The sequence below is a fragment of the Lolium rigidum genome, chromosome 7, assembly GCF_022539505.1.
Source record: "Lolium rigidum isolate FL_2022 chromosome 7, APGP_CSIRO_Lrig_0.1, whole genome shotgun sequence".
Classification (NCBI taxonomy): Eukaryota; Viridiplantae; Streptophyta; class Magnoliopsida; order Poales; family Poaceae; genus Lolium; species Lolium rigidum.
Genome location: NC_061514.1, coordinates 31,445,647 through 31,466,892, shown reverse-complemented (window position 1 = coordinate 31,466,892; position 21,246 = coordinate 31,445,647). Strand labels below are relative to the sequence as shown.

General features: G+C 46.6%; 1 protein-coding gene across 1 annotated transcript; it reads right to left on the bottom strand.

Annotated features, from left to right (window-relative positions):
* Nucleotides 1-16,240: 16,240 nt before the first annotated feature.
* On the bottom strand, nucleotides 16,241-18,442 carry LOC124674942 (2-methylpropanoate--CoA ligase CCL4-like). The gene is made up of 2 exons (XM_047210994.1): nucleotides 18,038-18,442; nucleotides 16,241-17,940 (listed from the first exon to the last, which is right to left on the bottom strand). Exons 1-2 carry the CDS (start codon nucleotides 18,233-18,235, stop codon nucleotides 16,468-16,470), a joined length of 1,671 nt encoding a protein of 556 aa, XP_047066950.1. The 5' UTR covers nucleotides 18,236-18,442; the 3' UTR covers nucleotides 16,241-16,467.
* Nucleotides 18,443-21,246: the final 2,804 nt, after the last annotated feature.

Sequence of the window (21,246 nt, the reverse complement as noted above, 5' to 3'; positions counted from 1 at the left end):
AGTGGCGCGCTCTAATAAATAAATTTGTTTTTGGGGGAAGTGTCGCCATCAATGTCAATGATGACGTGATGCCCACAAGTATAGGAGATCGCTGAAATCTTCTATGTGAAGTATTACCCAAATTTATAGTTCTACTAAAGGGGAGCATAAGAATACCAATAAGACATTAGCAATTGAGACTCTCAATCACTTCTGTATATCAATAAACTCACGAAGAGAGTGGTGATTTTATAGCAGTTTATTCAAAGCAGTAAAAGAAAATAGTAAATAAAAGCAGCAGATTTCCAGTTTTCACCGGAAGAAGTATTGTGAAACTTTTAGTGGCTAAAAGCGTAGGCATGAGGCAGCAATGGCGTAATGTATGGATGCTATTGATCATGTAATGTAATCCAACTAACATAGCACTCATCTATAATTCAGTTGTGTGTAGATGTGTGATCCAAATATAGTTATGCATACGAACTAAGAGAATTTGCATAACATCGTTTTGTCCTGCTTGCCCATTTCACCGGGGCCAACTTGGAACTACAGGAAATTAAGGTGTACCCTTTCAAATGGACTTGAACAAAGCATTAAGATTCATGAACACACATAACCCTCGAATTATCACATCGTCCCTTTGTTTTTCCCCATCTGTCACCTTAGGGATTCGCAGGGTCAGCATAATAACAAGTAATACACTTTACAGATAAATACCGACCTCATATATATGATAAAGCAATATAGGTTCAGTACTGAAATCATGTCACTCGGGCCCTAGTAATAAGCATTAATCATAGCAAATGTGTACCAACACTCATACAAGAATATCTTCAAGACAAACACCTAAAATCTCGATACATATGGAGGATTACATGATCAATCTCATCCAAAACCAATGTTAAGGAAATCGGTAATCGTTAACTGCTCGGTTGACTTGGGAGCAGCGATTAATCGGAATTCGGATGATTAACTGATTTAATCGGTCGGCTATTAGTCGGTGCAAAATACACAAATTAGCACTTAAAATAGTTTATATAAGAAAAATAATAGTATATGAGCCTCTATATGCCCGACCCTACTTGTCTAGAGCTTAAAATCTCAGAAAAACATGTACTCTTCTCCTCCGTGACCTAATCTTCAAGGCCACGAGCGCATCAGGATCCACTAGCTGAAGTTGACATAGGCATCCCAAATGGGCCTGCCAAAGATAGTACCCGAGGTTTATCGAAGGCCCACTACCCGAAGAATAAGAAGGTTCGAGAGCCCAAGATATGTTAAGGAAAGTAGAATTGTAATAGGAAATGTTGTTTGTAAATCGGCGGGATGAGTTAGAAACCGTCCCGGACTCTGTAACTTGTACAAAACGAAACCCTCGGCTCCACCTCTTATATAAAGGGGGAGTCGAGGGACGAGGAGATCATCGAATCATTGTCTACAAACCCTAGTTTTCATAATCGTCGAGTACTTTTCTAGCTGAAACCTTCGAGATCTACTTGCCCTCTACTTCTAACTAAACCCTAGCCTACAATCCATAGGCATTGATAAGTTAATCCCTTGTCAATTGGCGCCGTCTGTGGGAATTAGAGGCGTAAGGATCTGATCTCGATGGCACGTTCAAGATCTTCGACATCGTCAACCGGAAGCAACACTATGGATCGAGGTAAACAGATCGCTACTGGTCTTGTTGATTTTGTGCCTCACCCACCCTCCCGTTTGGATGCATATGCGTATCTGGCGGAGCCCTTGGAGATGACGTTCGGAAGGTTCCACTTTCGCGTCGAGAAAGAAGGATCGTATCGTGTCGAAATTCCGATTTCGTCGGGATCGTCGGCGGTCGATTCTGATTTTTCAAGCTATGCATCGTCAACCGAGTCGAAGAAGAAACTTCGGCAACACGTTACGTCAGCATCAGGACAAGAGAGAAACTCGCCAAGATCTTCAGCGACACATCGTTTGAGTCATCTCACGGACTCATATATAAGCGATGGCTCAAGCGATGTCGACAGTTACGACTTCATCGACAAATCCATCACAGTGGGCAAGGTCTCCATCAATCTCAACAATGATGTCACCAAACCCAAGATAGATCTGAGTACCAAATATCATCAGATTTATGCTACCGAAAATCAAGAGGAAACATCGGAGGCTTTCGACGAGTTGGGTAATCCTTTTGTCGATCCCTCAGATTTAAGGAGAGGTATGGGCACCAAATATGTCGGGCCCACACCACGCGTTAGAGTTCAACTTCCACAGGCAGCCTGGGATAGAGCGGCAAAAGCCCTAGATGGTTCGGAGCCAATGACGACAACAGCTACAGCTCAAGAACTGCAAGCTTATCAATATAGGCTCGCACGAACTGCTCGAGAAATAGAAAAACAGATGACCTGAGTTGAACAGAGAAAGGAGGCAGCCTTCGCATCCAGCAGGAGAAGGGCAGATCTAAGTGGACAATCTAGAGTTTCGGGTGATAGCCACAGGGAGGCTCGGAACAGAGGAAGATCAAGGTTACAACACATACCCGAAGCGGAAAGAGAGCACTTGGTTCAAAACCTCGACATGTCCTTTATGTCGATAGATACAAGAGGAAATATTATCCCTAAGACACCGTAAGCTGGGTATATGGCGACACAAGCTTACATCCTCGCATCCGTACCACCCCGAGAGATCCAAGGGAAACATTATACAACATGGCGTTAGCAGGGGTTGGAGCTATGGGGACAGCGTTCGTAGCAACGCCTCCCGAAGGAGCGGCAAGGCAAAATAGTCCACGACCTGCGGCAGCAACGGCGGCAGTTCCTGAAGGACCAAGTGGAGCAAGAGATACAGGAGCACAAGCAAGGGTCGATAGAGCGAGGCAAAGCAGAAGGGATCATCGGCAGTCCCCGGAGCTTAATGACGAGGATATGTGCGGTCTACCGTGCTTCACAAGGAGAGTACGAAAAACTCGAGTCCCGTCGGGATTTAAGTTACCCGATCACTTCAAAAAGTTCGACGGCCTGCAAGATCCAGAGGACTGGCTAATTGATTACCTCGAGACAGTAAAACTAACTGGAGGAACTAGAGCAACAGCCATGCAAAGTATTCAGGTGCACTTAAGTGGAGCCGCACGATCTTGGATCAAAAAACTTCCGCCAGGATCCATCGACAGCTGGGAAAGTTTCGAAGACGTATTCGTCAAGAACTTCAGGTCCACGTGCAAAAACCTGCGTCGTTAGAAGAGCTAAGGGCATGTCGACAAAAGCCGGATGAGTCAATGAGAAAATATATCCAAAGGTGGAACATCATAAAAAACTCTGCAGAAAATATATCCGACGAGAGAGCAATAGATGCGTTTGTCACAGGAATTAGGCGTGGAGATTTTGTCGAGGACTTGGGAAGGACCAATCCAAAAACAAGATCCGCGTTGATGGAGATAGCAAATAGATGGGCAGACGGAGAAGACGCTGTCCACAATAAACGACACGTATCGCCGAGAGGAGGACCGTGGTCGAAATTATCAATCGAGGCGACGATTTCCTCGGCAGCACTCGTAACTACGACGCTCCAGTGGCAAATTTCGGCTGGATTCCGAGCCAGCGCAGGAGGAAATAATAAAGATGATTATCGCAGAAGTAATGAGCAGAGAAGCGATAACGTAGACGACTCCCGCAATAGACAAAATAGTGGGCCGAGGTTTCCAAGACCTTTCGTGTCCCCCGAATAAATGCCGAACGGACCGTGCCGATGCACTTCTTCCTCGACAACGAACGGGAAAAGACAGTCAGTGGCACCTGCAGAAAGACTGTCGAAATTTTCAGGCAATGTTCAGATACGCAGAAAATGCACACGCTCGAGCAGCACAGAGAAATCCTCGGGAGCCCAGGAGTGAAGTCCACCTACCGCCACCTCCCGCGATTACAGACGACAATCGGCACCAGCTCAGAATAGCGGCAGCACCCCCACCACCACCTTATGTTGATCCTAACTCAAACGGAGCAGTGTCGATGATTCAGAAGGGAAGGCCGTCCAACAGAACTCAAAAAGTAATCTCGAGACAGGTGTTCATGGCAGAGAAAATGCCTCCACCAACAGCTTGAGTACCTCAATTGGTCGTGGCAAGACATCGGCTTCACCATAGCGGACCACCCACAAGCAAGTTCCTCGACTAGTAGGGCCAAGCACTTATTCTCGCCAAGCAGTTATTGCGGGCTTTGATGTTTCTCGAGTATTCATAGATGGTGGCAGCAGCTTAAACCTTATGTATGCAGATACATTGAGGAAGATGAACATATCCTTAGCAAACTTGAAGCCAACGGACACAAGGTTCCACGGCATCACACCGGAGAAACCAAGTTACCCATTGGGAAAGATCAACCTCGACGTTCAGTCCGGAACCCGAGAAAATTATAGAATCGAGAAACCGGAGTTTGAAGTCGTGGATTTTCCATCACGCATCAAGCTTTGTTGGGACGACCAGCATACGCTAGATTCATGGCAGGACCACACTATACATACCTGTTATGGAGATTGCCCGGACCCAAGGGACCAATCACGGTCAAAGGGAGTTTCGCCTTAGCCGATAAGTGCGACAAGGATTTCCATCGGTTATCGAAACCTTCGGGATGCAAGCTGAATACTTGGCGTCGAAAAGCATGACCGATTACGACGTACCGCCGTACGTTGGAAGGCCAAATAAAGAATCAACTTTCAACACAGAGAAAAATTCTAAGGAGGTGCGTATTCACCCGACAGATCCAAAAAGACGACATCCATTGCAAACAACATGGATATCGCATAGGAAAGCGCGCTCGTCGAGTTCCTCCGTGAGAATTGGGAAATCTTCGCATGGTGTCCAGCTGACATGCCAGGAGTACCCAGGGAACTTGTCGAGCACCACCTAAATTTGGATCCAACAGCGAGACCAATCAAACAACCTTTGCGGCGTTTTTCGGAACCAAACCGTAAAGCTATGCTGTCAGAAATCAATCGGCTACAAGAAGCTGGTTTCATCAAAGAGATATTCACAGAAGCCACATGGGTAGCAAATCCCGTGATGGTGCCAAAGAAAAACACTAAGGTCCTTCGCATGTGCGTCGACTTTACGTGTCTCAATAAACATTGTCCAAAGGATCACTTCCCCCTCCCGAGGATCGATCAAATTATCGACTCCACGGCTGGATGCGAACGTCTTTCCTTCCCGGATGCATATTCTCGGTTACAACCAGATCAGGTTAAAAGAAGAAGATGAAGTAAAGACCGCGTTCATTACACCTTATGGCGTGTTTTGTTACAAAACGATGCCCTTTGGTCTGAAAAACGCGGGAGCAACATATCAGAGGATGATGCAGAAGTGTTTGGCGACACAGATTGGGAAAAACGTGCAAGTATACATCGACGATGTCGTCATTACATCAAAAGAAGGAGAAACACTGATAAAGGACCTCAAGGAAACGTTCGACAACCTCAACAAATTTTGCCTGAAGTTGAACCCGACGAAGTGTTCCTTTGGGGTCCCAGCAGGAGAACTCTTGGGGTTTCTAGTCTCAGCAAGAGGGATTGAGGCAAATCCCGATAAAATACAAGCTATTGTAACAATGCGAAAGCCAACAAAGTTGAAAGAGATACAACAGTTAACTGGGCGAGTCGCAGCTTTAAGCAGTGTTCGTCGCCAAGTTAGGAGAAAAAGCGTTACCATTTTACGCTTTGATAAAACAAGGAGATAAGTTCCAAGTGGAACGAAGAAGCCGACGAGCTTTCGAAGATTTGAAGCGCAAAATCTCGACACCACCAATCTTGGTGGCACCGAAGGAAAAGGAACCTCTCCTCGTTATATATCGCAGCCACGCCCCAAGTGGTAAGCACGGCGCCGGTTGTCGAAAGAGAAGAAGAAGGAAAACTCCACTGAGTACAGAGGCCGACCTACTTCGTCGTTGAAGTTTTATCGCCGTCAAAACAAAGGTACCCTCAGCACTCGAAGCTAGCATACGGAGTGTTCACAACAGCACGAAAATTGCGCCACTATTTTTTGGCACACCCGATCATAGTGGTCAATGAGGCTCCTTTGTCAAATATACTAAACAATCCAGAAGCTACGGGTCGTGTCTCCCTTTGGGGAATAGAACTTTCCCCTCGGGACATCACGTATGAAAAAAGAAAAGCAATCAAGTCGCAAGTTCTGCCGGACTTCATCGCAGAGTGGATGGAGCTGCAAAACACAGGACCCCCAGACCTGTCGAGAACCTGGACTATGAATTTTGACAGGTCCAAAAGAGTAGAAGGAGCTGGAGCAGGAGTCGTACTTATATCACCTGAAGGCGACAAATTGAAGTATATCCTTCGGATGACTTTCCCTAACGCATCTAACAATGAAGCAGAATATGAAGCCCTCATACACGGGATGAGGATGGCGAAAGCGTGCGGTGCAACTCGACTAAAAATCTTTGGCGACTCACAATTGGTGGCCCAGCAAGTTATGAACCAATGTGATGCAGTCAATGATAGCATGATAGCATATAAGGAGGTGTACAATGAACTCGAGAAGCTATTCGATGGATGCGAGGTAAACCACATCGTAGATTGAGCAACGATGAAGCCGACGTCCTCGCAAACATCGGGTCGCAGTGTCTCCCAGTCCCGCCAGGAGTGTTTTGGGAAGAAATATCGGAGAGATCTACAAAGTCAAAAAAGGTGCAGAGAAAAGAAAAAACCTCGCCACCCCTCGCAGAAACCATGGAGGATGAAGATGAACAAGAACTTGTGATGATGGTACAGGTTCCTTGGATGCAAGCATATGTATCATACATCCTCAGGAAAGAAACACCCGACAATCCAGTTGAAGCAAGGCGAGTAATTCGACGGTCTAAAGCCTTCACGGTGGTCAAAGGAGAACTATACAAGCGAAGTATTTCAGGTGTTCTGCAAAGGTGTGTAACACCCGAAGAAGGAAGAGTAATTCTGAAGGACGTGCACGAAGGAATATGCGGCCACCACGCGAGTAGTCGAGCTATCGCGGCCAAGGTTTTTCGGGCAGGCTTCTACTGGTTGACAGCAATCGAGGACGCCAAAGAAATAGTAAGGACTTGTGATGCATGTCAAAGGTTCGCCGCAAAACCTCACTCTCCAGCAGCAGAACTAGCACCAATACCTTTGTCGTGGCCCTTTGCACAATGGGGACTCGATATGGTGGGCAAGTTACACAAATCATGGCCAGGAGGAAAGGAATACATGTAGTAGCTGTCGACAAATTTACAAAGTGGATAGAAGTGAAGCCGATAAATTCGCCAGACGGAGCATCCGCAGTAAAATTAATAAAAGGCCTCGTCTTCAGATTTGGAGTGCCTCATAGCATCGTCACGGACAATGACAGTAACTTCACATCCAACGAATTCAAGGATTACTGCAAAGAAGTGGGTATCAAGCTGCACTTTGCGTCAGTTGCACATCCTCAAACCAATGGGCAGGTCGAGAAAGCCAATGGCATTATCTGCAATGGCATCAAGAAACGTCTGTTGGGACCTTTAGAAAAAGCTCGACATACCTGGCCTGAAGAACTACCAAGTGTGCTGTGGAGCATCCGAACAACACCAAATACGGCGACACAAGAAACCCCGTTTTTCCTAGTCCATGGCGCGGAAGCAGTACTTCCAATAGAAATAGAGCACGACTCCCCTAGAGTCACAGAGATATGATGAAGAAGCGTCAAAGACAGCATTGGAAGACGATGTAGACGCACTCGATGAAGCTCGAGACGAAGTATTATCAAGGGTCACCAAATATCAACAGGACTTGAAGAATTACCACAGTCGACGTTTGCGGCCAAGATCTTTTCAAGTGGGGGACTTAGTTCTTCGGCTCACGCAAAAAAGTCATGAAAAACTCGAGTCACCATGGCTTGGTCCCTATATCGTCACAGAAGTAATTGGAGGAAGAGCATACAGAATAAAGGACAAGAAGACAGGGGTGGAGGAGCAAAACCCCTGGAACGTGGCGCAACTCAGGCGGTTCTACGCCTAGAGCTAAAATATAGTCCTTGAAAAAAAAAACTTCAATGTACTGAAACGCCCACGAGTTTTCAGACGCACTCTTTTCCTTTTTCGGGGCACCGAGTGGGGCCGGGAAAGGTTTTTAATGAGGCGGGCTCGTGGTGCTGCAATATAATAAAGATAGTGGAGATATACTTCTTATTGTTCGACACGCTCGGGGGCTCAACGCCCAAGTCTCAAAATACATACAATATAGATTCACTGAAATATTTCGCCTTGGTACCTTAATACCTCGCTAAATATAACAAAATCGAAAGCCAGCAATCATAAATATAGTGTACACATCAAAAATCGTAAGTGCCTTGGTTTAAAAACCTCGCCCTGTAAACATAGAACTTCGACATCAAAGATACTCGAAGATTGGCAATCCATCCAAGGGACAAACAAGGATGTCTTATTACAACAGAAAAGATAGATTTCAAGGAGGGAAAACAATGCAACCTTCGCTCAGTTAGGCTCGGGGGCTTCAACAATATAAAGGACCTCAGCAATATACAATAAATTCCTTCGGAAATATAAAAAAAAGAGGAGGGAAAACAAAAAGAGTAAGATACAAAGTTTCCAATATAATACAAGTCAGTTAAATCCCAAGATAGTATCTACGGACAAACCCCTGGTTGTCTTATGTTCAGCATAAGAACCCTTGGTAAAAAACTCCGAGTCCATCCGAAGAAGTTCATCTATCATCGATTCAGCTACAGGAGCTACCATTGCATCGATTGAGTCAATATCATTTTTTCGACGCGTCTTCTTGGCCAGGCAACCAGCAACAATCTTCGTCAGGTCCAACTTTGGATAACAAATGTTTATCATAATCATAGAAAATCTCGCTCCAGCAGTGAGTTGAGCCCGCACAAAGTTATGGATACGAGGAGCATCTCTGAATACCTCCAATAATTCGGGAAGAGTTTTTGGAACCTCGTTTCGCGGAAATAGATTCCTATAGACAAGGGTTAATGTCGCCGTGCAAAACCGAGAAAATCGCGCACTCGACAAGCACGATCTTGGAATCTAACAATTTGTTGGGTTCGCTCGAGAGTGGACCGTAACAAACACCCATGATTAAGGGAGAGATTAACAAGAAGATTTGTCCTCTCATTTACTCTCTGATCTTCGGCAGCAGAATCAAGAACTGAGCCTGTTAAAAGCGACATGACAAGAAATTGGAAGAAAGGCACAGCAAGATAAAGAGGAGGCATCCAAAGAAAGCAAAAACGTACCTAGCATATCTGTGCTAGCTTCCAAAGATTAGCTCAAGCATACTATTTTCTCGGGTTGTGGCTCCCTTTGCTTCCAAGATACAGAAGATCCCTAGCAGCTATAGCTTCTTTGGCTTGATGAAGAGCAAGTTTTTCTCCTTCAGAGGCTCTCCGAGATTGTTCCATCATGGTCAAAGTTTGTTTCTTCATAGATTGAAGTTGTTGTCGAAGTTCTTGCAAATCTTCCGACAGATGTCCGCTTGATGAACTCTCGAGGAGATTATGATCGACTAGTACTTTCTTCGAGAAGGAAGATGCAGGTGAAGCAGCGGCAGAACGAGGAGGGGTTGAGTAGTTATCAAATATTAACTGGAAAAGAAAGGCCCAGGATCAATGAAAAGCACGAAGAGAAATTTCATTCCTTGCTAGAAAATTTACACAGATATTACAAAAGAAAGTTTTCCAGGGGGACTAAGAGGGTAATTGTCGCCAAGGCTAAAATGGCGACAAGAGCAAAAGAAACAGAAAAAGAAACAAGGAGGCATGCAACTAGACCTCCGGCCTCGAGGAGCTAGGAGTCGAAGATGGCTTGATCCCGAGATACGCCAAGATCTTCTTCGTGTTGGGCTTGGCCGCCTTGATCAGCGACCTCCATCTCGACTGCTCTATCTGATCGGTGTCGCCAACCTTCATCCAATCAAGCGTCTGTTGGCTGTCAGCAACCAGGGCAACAGTATTCTCGACAGCAACCTTCATATTCTCCTGACGCATCTTCAGTCCAAGGTCTTCCGACGAATTGAAAAGCTTGGCAAGGGCGAGGAAAGTCGAAGGTTCCTCTTTCTTCGGGAAGAAGTAGGGGAACAACGCCGACAAACCCGCACTGGCATTGGCCACGCCTTCACGAATTTCGCGCCCATGGAACTCCAGAAGAGAAAGTGCGTCAAGGAGAGGGTCATTGACGGGATTCTCCAGATCAAAATCTTGGTTAGTTTGGGCTGCCACACGAGACAAAACATTAGTCGAAAACCAAGAAACAAGAAATACAATAAAATAGAAGGGACGGGTGATATTACTCAGCGTACGTCGACTTTGCGATTTCAAACGCTTGATGATCCCTTGCTCTCGAGAAGCTTGTGCAGCTTTCTGCTCGTCTAAAGCAGATTCAGCATCTTTGAGCCTTCTCTGCAGTTCCTCGACACTAGCGGCCTTTGCTTTGGCATCATCGGCCTCAGCTCTAGCTTCGCTAGCAGCAAGTTCGGCTTTCTCGCGAGCCGCCTCACTATGCTCTAGTTTGTGAGCAAGAGCGTCGGCACGCTTGTTGGCCTCTGCAAGTTTCTCTATCAAGATAAAAAAGGGGAAAGAAAGATCAAAAAATAGCGACAAACAAAAAGGAGCAAAACTCAGGAAGGACAGTAAGTATAAAAGTTACTACCTTCGGCTCTGCTGGCATACTCGCGGTACCCAATAAATTGGGACCCGATGCGGATAAGATCCTTGATCATAGGCTGTCAAAGAAGAAGAAAGAAGGGGAAAACATCGGCATTAAAAAAAGTAAGGGTCCACAAAAGCAAAATAGAAGAAATATAGACATCGACAAACTTACATCATCCAAGAGCTGCGACGAAGAGCTGCTCAATTGAGGAGGTGGCTCAACGATCATTTCAACCCTTGCCCTTTTTGGCGAAGGGACAAGGGGGCTTGAAGGAGGAGTAGATGTATCAACATCTCTGTTGAGGAGGCGACGATTCTTCTCCTTCAACAGGTTTCTCTGAAATAACTAAAGTGTGTGACGTGCTCGTCCGAGGAGCTACGTCACGAGCTGGTACTTCTTCCTCGTCATCACTGCGAGTAAGGATCAATAGCATAAAAAGCAAGACAAGAAAAGACTTCGATTACAGAAATAAAGAGGAAGCCGAGGAACTTACGAGCTGACGAGGGATGCAACATAAGGATCATAAGTTGCCTTCGGAGGAGAAGGAACAACTTCTTCGGCTTTGGAAGTGCCGGAATCTTCGACATCGTTCCTCTTCCTTTTCCTTTGTGGGGAAACAGCGGGAGGAGGAGATTGGATCGACGTGGTGTCCTCGGAAGATCCCGCAGACTTTCGAGAATCCACGGGATCATTCACAAAGGACGGAGCTTGATTGTCGTCAGTAACAACGCCCATTTCTTCGACTTCTCCATCCTCAGGAAGAGGAGGAAGGGACGCCATAGTAGGGTGATTCTACAAGAAAATAGCGACAAAGGGAAAAATAGAGAGATATCAATGCAATGAGATGCAGGGAAAATTCAGAACAAGATAAAATTCGAGAAGACAAAATACCTCAGGGAGAGGATTGGTGGAGCTGTAGGGTCCCACGCGACAAGAGGAAGGAATAGGATCCTTCTTACTCAGCGAGGTAATTCTTCGAATAAGCTTCTCCAAGTCCTTCACAGAAAGATCATTGGAGAGCCTATTGGCGTCATTGGCACCAGAGTACGTCCAAAGGGGATTTTTGCGAGCCCGAAGAGGCTGCACTCTAATCCTAAGAAAATAGGCAGTGATTTGGACACCAGATAACTCTTTGCCTCGAGTATTTTGAAGCCGATGAATACGAGACATAAGAGCTTCGTCGCCTTTTTCTCTTCTTCGGAAGCTTCGGCGTCCCAGGAATAGCGGCGTTGAATTTTTGCGTTTCCGTCGAAAGGAACTATGTTGTGTTCCACGGAATTGGCGCTTTCTTCATGTATATAGAGCCACCTTTTGCGCCATCCTTGGACAGAGTCAGGAAATTTGACGTCGAAATAATTCGACATCGGTTCGGACACAGATAACTACGCCACCTATGTTGTAGGTGGCGTTGTGAGCGCCATTGCGGCGAAGGCAGAAAATGCGCTTCCAGAGAGCCCAATTGGGAGCAACTCCAAGAAAGCATTCGCAAAGTGTGATAAAAATAGAAATGTGAAGGATGGAATTGGGGGTCAGCCGGTGCAGCTGAATCCCATAGACAAAGAGAAGACCGCGGAGGAAATCATGGATTGGGGTAGAGAGACCGCGGATGAGATGATCAACGAAACTAACCCGATACTCCATTGGAGGATTGGGGTAGCTTTCTTCGCTAGGAAAGCGGATGGCGTCTTCCTTCTTCATCAGGCCGAGCCTCTTCAGCATATTGACATCTTGGTTGGAGATTTTGGATCTCTCCCATTCAAGATCTTCAGCGGCCATCTTGGATTCCGGAGTGCTGTGGCGAGTCAGACGCGCACGCGGTGGCATCAACGGCAATGGGCAGAGCAATGTATGCGAGTGCGGAAAATTCGAGAGAGTTGGGCGCAGGGGAAGATTTGCGAAGAGGAACAGGTGAGCGGCGCAAGCGAGGGGATGAACGGAGGTTGAAGACAGGTTTATATAAGAATTGGGTGAAGCAGTGGGCCGTTGGATGAAGAAATCGTGTGGTGAGAATAGATCTTATAGATACAAGGGCAAAAAAGTATTTTTACTGAGATAGGCGTTACCGTACGTGCGCCAGAAAAAGCGGAGGACGTGTGTCCCCCACTTGCACGACGTGTCAACATGGTAGGAACAATGGTCCCACAAGGCAGAAAAATTTCGACTATTAACAGAGCTGAAGAGAATTTGACAAAGTAAAATATGTCGACAAGGAAAATAAAAGGAGAATGGCGACAGGAGAAGTTATTTGAATATTTCGGGAGCCTTTGGTCAGAAACAAGTTTTTGCCCAAATGCTCTGGGGCTACTTCGAGAAAAGTAAAATTTCGATCGTGGCAAATATAGAAATTGTGGGAGCCTACAACCAAGGACAAGTTCTTGGCTGTAGCCTCGGGGCTACTCCCATCGGGAGCGCTGTTCGCGCACCCGAGAGATAAAAAAAAAGAAGAAAAGAGAGAGAAAGAATATCGGGAGATAATGGCAATACAGCGACAAGGTGGACTAAAATGTTGAGCCTACAACCAAGCACAAGTTCTTGGTTGTAGCCTCGGGGGCTACTCCCATCGGGAACGCTGTTCGCGTGCCCGATGAAATATAAAAAGGAAAAAGAAAGAAAGATAGAAAAGCAAGAGAGTATATTTCGAGTTATAATTAACTCTACATATACTCCCATCGGGAAATTAATATAATTCATATTTGACTCGATAAAATGTGCCATTCCAACAGCCGGAAAAGCACTCGACAATATATTCTCAGAACGCCAAAGTTGCGATCAATTTCTGAATGCCGCGAATTTGCGAAGGTAAGACCCCAGATCTATTCTGGCCGGGCGTGGCATCGCCGAAGATCGCGCTCGCTACTTTTATCCGTATCAACGGATACGAAGAAAAATCCTAACGGACGCGTTAGGTACTCGATAAATTTGACCGGGACTCGACGTAATGGTAAGACCTTAAGCGGCACTCCGTCGAAGTTTGCACCGAGATCCCGAGATCATGTCCAGGGACGTGATCTTGAAGTAGGTTTTTGCGGATTGCCACTAGAGCAGCTTAACTAGTACCTGATCCGTCGGATGAACTAGCCCCAACTACCAATATCCCCGTGCAATATAGAAATTTATATAAAGAAATATAGAAAAGTTTAAATTGTGGAATAAGAATAGCAGTGGAGATTTTCCCTGATTCTACGATTCAAGCAAAATCTCGGGGCTACTGACATAGGCATCCCAAATGGGCCTGCCAAAGATAGTACCCGAGGTTTATCGAAGGCCCACTACCCGAAGAATAAGAAGGTTCGAGAGCCCAAGATATGTTAAGGAAAGTAGAATTGTAATAGGAAATGTTGTTTGTAAATCTGGCGGGATGAGTTAGAAACCGTCCCGGACTCTGTAATTTGTACAAAACGAAACCCTCGGCTCCACCTCTTATATAAAGGGGGAGTCGAGGGACGAGGAGATCATCGAATCATTGTCTGCAAACCCTAGTTTTCATAATCGTCGAGTACTTCTCGGCTGAAACCTTCGAGATCTACTTGCCCTCTACTTCTAACTAAACCCTAGCCTACAATCCATAGGCATTGATAAGTTAATCCCTTGTCAGAAGTCGCGTTCCTTCCTTCCACTTCTTCTCCTCTCACCTCTGAAGTTTGTCTTCAACCACCACCTACCTAGGGTACGATCTCTCTTACACCTATTGAAGGCATCCTCGAGCTCCTGCATGAGCTCCTGTATCTGAGGTCTGGACAACTGCAAGTAACTGGTCTAGGAGGGAAAGTACCTAGTTGGAGATAGTGGAAATCGAGTTGCTGGAGGCTGCAATCAAGCGGGAGCTTCACAAAACCTAATTTATTGGGGAGGGGTAGCACCTATACTAGCAATATGCATTGAAAATTTTATAATTTTTTTTACCAAGTGTAGCAGCTTAATCGGGAACATACCTAGTAATCGGACTTTCGGTATGATTAATCAGACTAAAGGATTAACACAAGAGATTAATGGTAATCGACACGGTCATGCCCCTAGTAGCGATTAATCGGCCTAGTAATCGCTGAATCGGCCTAGTTTTTGAACAGTGTCCAAAACCCATCCACCTCTTAAGCCTACAGAGAACCACTCACTCATGGTGATGGAGAGTGAGTCCATGATGGTTGGTGATGATGTCGGTGGTGGTAATGATGAAGAGGTCCTCGAAATCCCTCTCTCCGGGGTGGAGAGCAGGATCAATCTGACCCCCGAAACGAAGATCGTGGTCTTGGCGGAGCTTTGTTTCGTCAAACGTCGTGTCCTTCCAGTGGGATAAATTTTTAGGGTATATAAGGCACCTCACGAAAGGGGAGGTGAGACGACGACCGAGGGCCGAATGGGCCTGGGTGGCGCGCCCAAAGAAGTAGGACGCACCACCTGGCCTCGTCCGGGCCTCGTGGCTCCCCTCTCGTGATCCAAAGCTCCAGGTCCCTTATTTTGGTGAAAAACTTTCGTGGTATTTTCCCCGATTTTATTTCCTGTGAAAACTTGAGTCTAAAAATAGTATCAGATCCAGCAGTTTTTATCCAAGTATAGTGAGATTCCGGAGTAAATCATTGAGCAAAGTACTTGTAAAAGTAGATACATTTGAGATGTATCATGACGTTTCTAAATACTTCCAGATGGAAAAAGGTTTAAGGCCAGGCGACCCATCATCACCAATGTTATTTAACACCGTGGCTCGTATGGTAGCTATCATTATAGCGCGTGCAAAATCTGATGGACAAATTGAAGGGGTGTTCCCCTATCTGATTCATGGTGGACTATCTATTCTATAGTATGCTGATACATTTTTTATGGAACATGACCTAGAGAAAGCAAGAAATCTGAAATTAATCTTATCAACGTTAGAGAAATTTTCAAGGTTAAAAATTAACTTCGAGAAAAGTAAATTGTTCTGCTTTAGCGAGGGCCAGGACGACGCCGACCTATATGGTCAGCTTTTCGGCTGTGGGATTAGCCAGTTTCCGATAAGCTACATAGGTATCTCGATTCATTTTCGCCGAATGGAAACGTTGAGGAAAGACTCCAGAAGGGACTTAGCGGCTCGTAAGGCAAATTGCTACCTCTAGATGAAATATTGGTTCTCATTAATTATGTACTAACGAATTTGGTACTGTACATGATATATTCTTCTAGTTGCCTAATGGAGAGACCGGGGTGTAATGCTTACCTTTTAAGTAATAAAATGTTAATTATTAAAAAAAACTAATGTACAACATTGACTTGGACCTGAAACCCAAGCAAGGTGAGGAGAAAGTGAGACAAGCACGTGTATCAGGGGTGGCAGTATAATCTCATGATTGGTTCATAGCCATCTTCGGAGTTCACCGCCTTCATGTTGCCTTTTTGTTTCTTTTAAACTTTTGGTGAATGGTTTGTGTGTGTTTGCGTCCTGATTATGCAGAGATCGGGGTGTAATGCCTACCTTTTAAGTAATAAAACGTTTATTATTAAATAAAAAACTAAAGTACATCGTTGACTTAGACCTGAACCCAAGCAAAATGAGGAGAAAGACAAGGACGTATATTAACCTTCTAGATTTCCTATTCAGTCAGTCGGAGGGGGGGCGCGCGCACACACAGATATTAGCAATTCATAACTATGATTGAAGAAGCATGTGTATCACAATAGTAAGTATTGTTTTCCCCATGATCAGCAGGGCGACAGGCATCATGCACAAAACTGAATCTTGCATTTGCAGCAGACTTGCAGATCTCAAGAACAGATATGCCAATGCCAACTACGACGACAACAACCCTGTCTGAATTAAGAAGGAAATCCAATCGCAAGCAGAGGACGACCTAGTCACAATCTACATCTTGCTGCTGCTGACGCCCCGGCGAGTTGGTCCCATCTCCTTGGCGAGGTTCCGGAGCACGTACTTCTGAATCTTGCCGGTCGACGTCTTGGGCAGCTCGGCGCGGAACACGACCGTCTTGGGCACCATGTACCCGGCCATGCGCTCCCGGCTCCACGCGATCACCTCCGCCGCGCTCACCTTCCCCGCCGACCCGTCCTTGAGGCTCACGAACGCGCACGGCGTCTCGCCCCAGAACTCGTCGGGCCGCGCCACCACCGCCGCCTCGTTCACCGCCGGGTGCCCGTACAGCACCGACTCCACCTCCACGCTGCTGATGTTCTCGCCGCCGCTGATGATCACGTCCTTGGACCGGTCCCGGATCTCCAGGTACCCGTCCGGGTGCATCACGCCCACGTCGCCCGTGTAGAACCAGCCGTCGTCCCGGATGGCCGCCCTCGTCGCCTCCTCGTCCTTGAAGTACCCCATGGTGACGCAGCCGCCGCGGAGCACGATCTCGCCCATGGTGGCGCCGTCCCGCGGCACGCTGCGGCCGGTGTCGCCGTCCACGATGTCCACCTCCGCCATGCCGGGCGTGCGCACGCCCTGCCTCGCCTTGAGCCGCGCGCGCTCTGCTGCGGGGAGCCGGTTCCATTCGCCCTTCCACGCGCACATCAGAACCAGACCCGCCGTCTCCGTCAAACCGTACCCGTGGCTCACGTCGAAGCCTATCGCCTCCGTGCGGTGCAGCACGGCGGCCGGGGGCGGCGCGCCGGCCGTGAGGATCTGTACCTTCCCCGGGAGAGGCTTTCGCACGCCCTCCGGCGCGTTGGCAAGCATGTTGAGCACGACCGGCGCGCCGCAGAGGTGCGTGACTTTGTTGCGCGCGATGGTGTCGTAGACCTCACCGGCGAGGACGCGCCGGAGGCAGACGTTGGTGCCGCCCACCACGGCCATCCCCCACGGGAAGCTCCACCCGTTGGCGTGGAACAGGGGCAGCGTCCACAGGTACGTCGGCTGCTCCGGCACCGCCCAGCTGACCAAAGAATCCATGGTCACCACGAAGATGCCGCGGTGGCAGTGCACGACGCCCTTGGGCGCCGACGTGGTGCCGGAGGTGTAGTTGAGTATCATCGGGTCCCACTCGCTCGCCGGCCGCACCCACTTGAACTCCGGGTCGCCCCTCTCCAGGAGCCTCTCGTACGTCAGAGCCGCCGCTGGCGCCGGAGGGAACTCCTTCTCGTGCGGGTCCTCGACGAGCACCACGCGCGGGGCCGGGTGGCCCGGCGGGAGGAGGCGGAGCGCGTCGGCGAGGACCGGGAGCAGAGCAGGGTCAACGAGGATGAGCTTGGAGCCGGAGTGGCGGAGCAGGACGGACACGGTGCGCGCGTCGAGGCGCGTGTTGATGCTGTTGAGCACGGCGCCGCTCATCGGCACCCCGAACTGCGCCTCGTACATGGCCGGCACGTTCGGCAGCAGCACGGACACCTGGCCAAGTTCACGCCATCGATGACCAAATCAAAATTCGATTTCACTCCGGCAACTCAATTCAATACGCGGGATCGGCGGAGGTGTGGCAACTTACGACGTCGCGGCGGGAGACGCCGAGAGCGACGAGGGCGGAGGCGAGGCGGAGGCAGCGGCGGTAGGTCTGGGACCAGGTGAAGACGGTGTCGTGGTAGACGACGGAGGGGCAGTCGCCGTACACGGTGGCGGCGCGCTCCAGGAAGCCCAGCGGCGTGAGCGGGCTCGAGTTGGCCGGGTTCGCGCCGAGCTTGTCCATGGCCGCCGGCAGGGATCGATCCGGCCTAGGGAGGCTCCCGCGCGCGCGCGACGACTTCACCTACGACCACGGGCACTCACTCGTGGCTGGTGAGGGGACAGAGCACACTCACAAGATCAGACAGAGCAAGTGAAGTGACACAAGTCTCCTCTCCCGCCGTACAAGAAGGGGAGCGGGGCACTGCAGGAGCCGCTCGATGGGGAATCAACGGTTGCTGCCAGGATCCTCTTTTGATTTCTGCCACATTGATTCCACTACGATTATTTGAAAATCTAATATTAATAGGAGACATAATTCATACAGATATATCCATTCTTTCTTAGCAGATGCTGGAGCAGTTTCTATTGCAAAACCATATCTTCTCCGGCCTCTGGATAAACATATCTATCTTTATCCATATCTATACGTAATAAAAGTAATAAAATGTTTTTCTAAAATTTATCAGTTTCTAGAGCAAAGCCATATCTTTTGTGATCTCTGGATCTCTGCGAGGCCCTGCTTAGTCAGTGGATATATACTCGTATACCTTCGAAATAAGTGGTTCATCTTTATCTGGATATGGATATATCTTTTCTTTCACGCTAAGATATGAATATACCTATATATATCTTACCTCAATAAATTTTAGCCATTTATTTCGAATCAGAGAGGGTATTTTGCCACTTAGAGCACGTGATCACTCACAATCAGATTAGCACTTAGTTGGATTCCGCCAACTTGGCACGTGCCATTTTATCTAGGATGCGGAACTTGACTTTTTCTTTCGTGGTGACATTTCAACATTTAAGATAGACCATGTTAGACTATAATGATCGGTCCTCAGTTTAGTTCAGATTTTTAGCAGTGTTGGCTAGTGCATGAATGTTCATATGGTATAATAGCTTAGGGTGTCGAGTTTGAGTATTTGTTCTCGCAATTTATTCTATGAATTTTTGTAGCCCTCCTCTTTGTACACGTATTGGCCTAATCATTCATATGTGCGATTGTTCTTCTTCTATTCATGTATCAACTTTCTCTTCTCTCCTTCTGTGGAGAAAGGCAAAGTTGCGAAGTGTATAAGTGAATCACACTATCCAAGTGGCAAAATACCGAAGTTCAAAGTTTAATATCCAAGTCACGCAATGAAAATATGTTGGGGCATGTCCCCATTTATACTGAACACATCAAGACACAAAAATAAAACATAGACGTGAGAGAAGTACAATGGCCACTCTCTCAGTTCGGGCTTGTGGTTATACGTTGGCTAATGCATGAAGACTCAAAAAAAAGGAGCGTAGACATTCATGAAGCTTGATAATCCAACATCTCTTTTGTCCCGTAGATACTACCTCCTTCCTATTTAGTAGAATGTACTCCGTATATTAGTTTTGGTCAAAGTCAAATTTCATTAAATTTGGAAGGAGGGAGTATATTGACATCAGCTACCACCTCGTCTTCATTTTTCGAATACTGATGACCTCATTTTTTATCTCTCTAAAAGGCGTTTTATTACTTAAATACATTACTTTATAGGGTGCAAATAATACTTTTCAATATCTAACTACCGACACATACATGAGTAATTATCTTGAAATTTAGTACTTTTGGTGAATTCATTATACTACTATTAAGAAACCAGGATCTACAATTCTCGAAAAAAAGAAACTTGTGATTGAGTGTGCTGATATCCATACGGTTTATGAGGTACGCTGCTGTCATCACTGCCTCACTCGAGAAATTCTTTGGCACATTTATCTAAAACATAAGTGACCGTGCCACCTCCTGCAGATGTCGGTTCTTCCTTTCCCTTTATCTATCCAACCCGAGCTCTATTGGTCATGTCTAAACTCTTCTTCCCAGGCTCATTGTTATAGGACAACTTCTAGTGAAGCTGAGAGGGAATTGGAACCTTCATTGCACATATAAATAAGAACCTTTAGTCCTCCACTCACTTTAATTGGAATTTTTTTTCTTGGCGGAGTGGGCTTATGTTGTGATGGAACTACGCATTTTTAGCTTGGGCAAGACAAAAAATATCAGGGTAGAAAATATCCTAAAATTTCTCATAGATTTGAACTTTCTATGACCTCGAGACGATTCCCCTTTGACGACATGATTGACAAGTGGCGATTGGTGTGGTTGTCTTATAACTGTTTTATGGATTGGTAGTGTTTGGATTCTAGTGAAATTTGTGACACATAAAGTTATCTTCTATTATTCGGTTTTGCTATCTCTCAATCCCTTGGAAATTTATCAGGCATTTGTGGGCGCCAAGAACCGTCATTTACTGCAATACAAGAACAAATTTGTCATATGGTATCGTAAATATGTTATTTTGGATGTGTGTAAACTAATATTTCAAATCTTGAGTAATTTTTTGAAATGTATGAGCAAATTACTGTTAAATAACACTGTGAGTATTCTATTTGATATGTATATATAAATAAATGTTTCAAATCAAACTAGAATTAGCAAATCATTAGTAAGCGGATCAGCTGACAATAGTACATTTCTTGTGCTGGATGAACAAAATAATGCAATCGGTGAAATTTTCTCATACTCGATGTTACGCAAAACGAACTTCAAAAGACGTTTCTTTTTTGTTTCTCCTTTTCCCTTTCTAATAGATGGTCATGAGTTCATGACAGGCAGTACCAGTCTAAGGGATGAGCTCTATCCAGTACTTAGGATCAACCAGACACGTCTCGGCCACGACGTGCCATGCCTATCGCCCTATCGGGGGCACATGATGCACGGAAGTGTTGCTTTCGGAGTTCCGTGAGTTGGGATCTTCGTCGTTTTTGCTAATTCTTTCTGTAGCTATCTTCGTCTCGCCGTCAGATTGTGCAGATAATAATGGGAGAATCATGCTTCGTCCGACACCTGCCGCTGAGTAGTAATCTGTGCTGGTTGGAGGCGTGGAATTCACGAGGGTCGGCGTCGTGTGGTCTAGGTCGTCCATCGCCGCAACGGCAGGAGACGAGGAGGAAGAAGACACGGAGTTGCTGTATTGTGGCGAGCAGGAACGCGCA

Excerpts from the sequence above, each read along its gene's own strand:
- LOC124674942 (XM_047210994.1), bottom strand. The coding sequence starts at position 18,235 with ATGGACAAGCTCGGCGCGAACCCGGCCAACTCGAGCCCGCTCACGCCG. Across the intron at positions 17,941-18,037 it reads GCGTCTCCCGCCGCGACGTC|GTGTCCGTGCTGCTGCCGAA; the intron begins GTAAGTTGCCAC and ends GAACTTGGCCAG.